We start from the raw sequence: 3,235 nt of genomic DNA, 5'->3' as shown, positions 1-3,235 counted from the left end.
TTTTAGAATATCAAATTTATTTTGAAATAATATAAGCTCACATCATAAGCCCTATCAGCTCATCCTTGATTTCTGGAGGGCTAAATCATTATTAATTTTTAACTCAAGCTAATTAAAATTTAATAATTAATTCTCAATTCTAATAAAATTCGTTAGCTTGTTTTATTTCTGTCGAAGGACCAATTTCAAGCTTTTATAAAAGCAAACCAACTGAGAAATATTAATAGAGTATATCATCTATTTATGAAAACTATAGAGAGGGGGGGGGGGGGCGGGGGGGATTAGGGAAGAAAGCGACATAAAGTATAACGATAGCTACTTACAGTGATGGCCCCCAGGAGGTGACTTGTTTTACTGAAACAGCATAAAGAGGGAAATGTCTCCCCCAGGCAGACATATCACAGAAGTAGACGGAAGTTACATAAAAGTTAATGAGAATGTGGTTACCAGCACAATAGGTAGATATATAGATAAGTTACGTAGGCAGAATTCTTAATATAAACAAGTGAGAAAATGCACCGAGGTTTCTTTGGAGCTATCGAATTTTCTGTACAGCGTTTATTGCTGTATGGACCTCGGCCCGTAGAACGTTCAGCCACGGCCCGGTGGTAGCCCGTTCTATATGGGTGCCAGGAGCACGATTATGGCTAACTTTAACCTTAAATAGAATACAAACTACTGAGGCTAGAGAGCTGCAATTTAATATGTTTGATTATTCGAGGGTGGATGATCGACATACAAGTGGAAACACTCTTGGAAGAAGGTTGCAGTGACTAAAATGAAAAACTTTAAACTTTATAGGTTTTGCAGTGTCACGAAACAGCATCACTGCGAAAATAACAAAGAGGTAATTTGGCCACATGGTGTTCATTAATGGAAAAGAGCACAATGGCCTAAGGTCACACGATCCTCTCTCAAAAAGACATTTTTTAAACGTGCTACATGGAAACAACGTCACTGCGGATGGATATTCATAGATTCTATTTTTCACAATTACCTAATCTGTGTGTCGTAATGGCCACAAGGATTTTTTAGATTATCTCTTAAGACATATACATTTTTTTAATAGCCTTGCTGGGTTGCTTGGAATAAAAAAAATTAGTAAATGGGGCAAATCTGTTTTCCGGGTTGGATTGTCTCGAAAACTTCGGAATATTTTGAACACATTGCATACTTAGCAATGCACTGTAACTGCTCTTCTTTCGGGCTATTGTTTCCTCTCTATTGAACAATTTTTTTTTCATTAGTATGAAGACCAATGAAACACTGGTCTTCCTACTTATGAACTTCACAAAAGTTAGAAGCCGGAAAACGTTAGTTCTCTCTCTGAAATATTTTGAGTTTAATATGAAAAATTTCCATTTCATAGATATCTTAGAAAAAAGGACAAAGGAGTATCTGATAACGATACAGTTCACAGGCTGAGATTTCCTGTTTCATCGGAGAAAAGGTTATGAAACAAGACACTAAGATCAAAATCTTTTATTACACTGAACGAATGCAGAGGGAAAGGTGAAGAATCTGCAGAGCGTAATTTCCAATACCGGATGAAACTCTTACACTAATGATAGATAACGGGATAATCCTACAGTGTAGGGGTCCAAATTCACTGCATTGCGTAAACTCAAGATCAGCTCACAGATTTATCAAATATTTATTGAATCATGGAAGCAATGAAAAAATGAGCAGTTTATCTGCTCACAGTAGCAAAGGTTGTAAAAATAAACAAGGTGTTATCCGACCTCCAGCTTACTCTGGACACATGCAAGATTTTCCCCTCACGCATTAGTTGTAAACATTATATTCCTAACTTAACCCGAAATTAATACTCATGCATAGTACTGCTCATACTAATAACAAAGATGAAATAAAAAGGACACAAAATAACACGTTCATGTATTCTCAGTTATAAGTGGAAACAAAATAACTGAACAGAAACATAGCCCCTAAATTCAGTACACCAAATAAATTAAAACGTGCTAAAGTCTTCAGTCAAATAGAGTGCTGTTTCACAGAGGAAAATTAACATAAATACGTTATATTTCACCAGAAATAATTTTTCTGTAATGTTTAACATGCACATTCTTTATTTTTTACACTTTCATTCAGGAATTAACTCATAAACATTCTACCCTAAAATTCTTGTATCTTTAATTCAACGCGAAACACCCTTTTTAGATCTTTTTAAGTTTTTCCATAGACCTTTCCTACCCCGCCCCCTATTAACAACAACAACTACAACAAAGAAGTGTGTAGGCATACTCCCCGAGTAAGCGAAAAAGCCTCACTGCGGGAAAACTACACTATTCCCGTGAGGTACAGAGCTTTAGTCGTTGTTTATTTTTTCCTGCAATCTGAGCTTCTGATAAACTGCTAATTTTTTCATTGTTTTCCATATTCAATAAATATTTGAAAAATCTGTGCACTAATCTTTACGTAATGCAGTGAATTTGGACACCTAAACTGTAGGATTACCGATAACGGCTATACTTAAGCAATACTTCCTGAATGAACATTTGAAACATTTCCTCAAGACTATAGAGTTGTGTCTCTCCGATATGAAGAGACTTTGGATAGATATGAAGACTCCAGAGAAATTGAACATTATGTTTTGATCAGTAATCACCAGTCATCCCTGCAAATGGTAACAGTAGTATCACTTACTCTTAATTTTACAATAATTGTGATAGATCTCTTAACAAACGCAGCATTCAGCACAAATCCCATTCGGTCCTCTCTCTCTCTCTCTCTCTCTCTCTCTCTCTCTCTCTCTCTCTCTCTCTCTCTCTCATAAGTAGGTTATTCATATGCCCTCCGTAAGACATTCATAAAATCGGGAAACGCCATTATGCAATATATTCTCCTTAACAAAACACAACGTCGCAACAAGGGTAATAAAGTGCAACATAATTCCCTCACTACTAACACCTGTAATTAACAAATTCCAGCGTTAAATTCCTCTTCAAGAGCCGCAGTAGAGTTCGAGAAATTTGATGATGGAATCACCTAATGACCAGAATGAAAAATAACACCAGGAATTAAATGAGAGAATCTTCGATGTCTGACGATTCAATGGAAGAAGAAGAAGAAGAAGACGAAGAAGAAGAATCAGACGATGATGACGAAGAGGATGATGAGGACTCCGCTGCCGATGACGACGAAGAGGACGATGAAGACGTGGATGAAGAGGATGAGAGGGACGAGGAGGACCAAGATGGCGACGGTCTTTTATAAA

General features: G+C 36.7%; 1 protein-coding gene across 1 annotated transcript in view; it reads right to left on the bottom strand.

The window, feature by feature from the left end:
• Positions 1-1,467: 1,467 nt before the first annotated feature.
• The window catches only part of LOC135215530 (serine-rich adhesin for platelets-like), a 346,329-nt gene continuing 344,561 nt past the window's right edge, over positions 1,468-3,235 (bottom strand). Inside the window, exon 3 of the mRNA XM_064250356.1 lies at positions 1,468-3,235. This exon is cut by the window's right edge and continues 86 nt beyond it. Coding sequence (XP_064106426.1) covers positions 3,039-3,235 — 197 coding nt within the window. The 3' untranslated portion in view covers positions 1,468-3,038.

Source organism: Macrobrachium nipponense, chromosome 5, assembly GCF_015104395.2.
Source record: "Macrobrachium nipponense isolate FS-2020 chromosome 5, ASM1510439v2, whole genome shotgun sequence".
Classification (NCBI taxonomy): domain Eukaryota; kingdom Metazoa; phylum Arthropoda; class Malacostraca; order Decapoda; family Palaemonidae; genus Macrobrachium; species Macrobrachium nipponense.
Note: the sequence above shows the minus strand (reverse complement) of the source record. Positions and strands in the feature narration are given on the sequence as shown.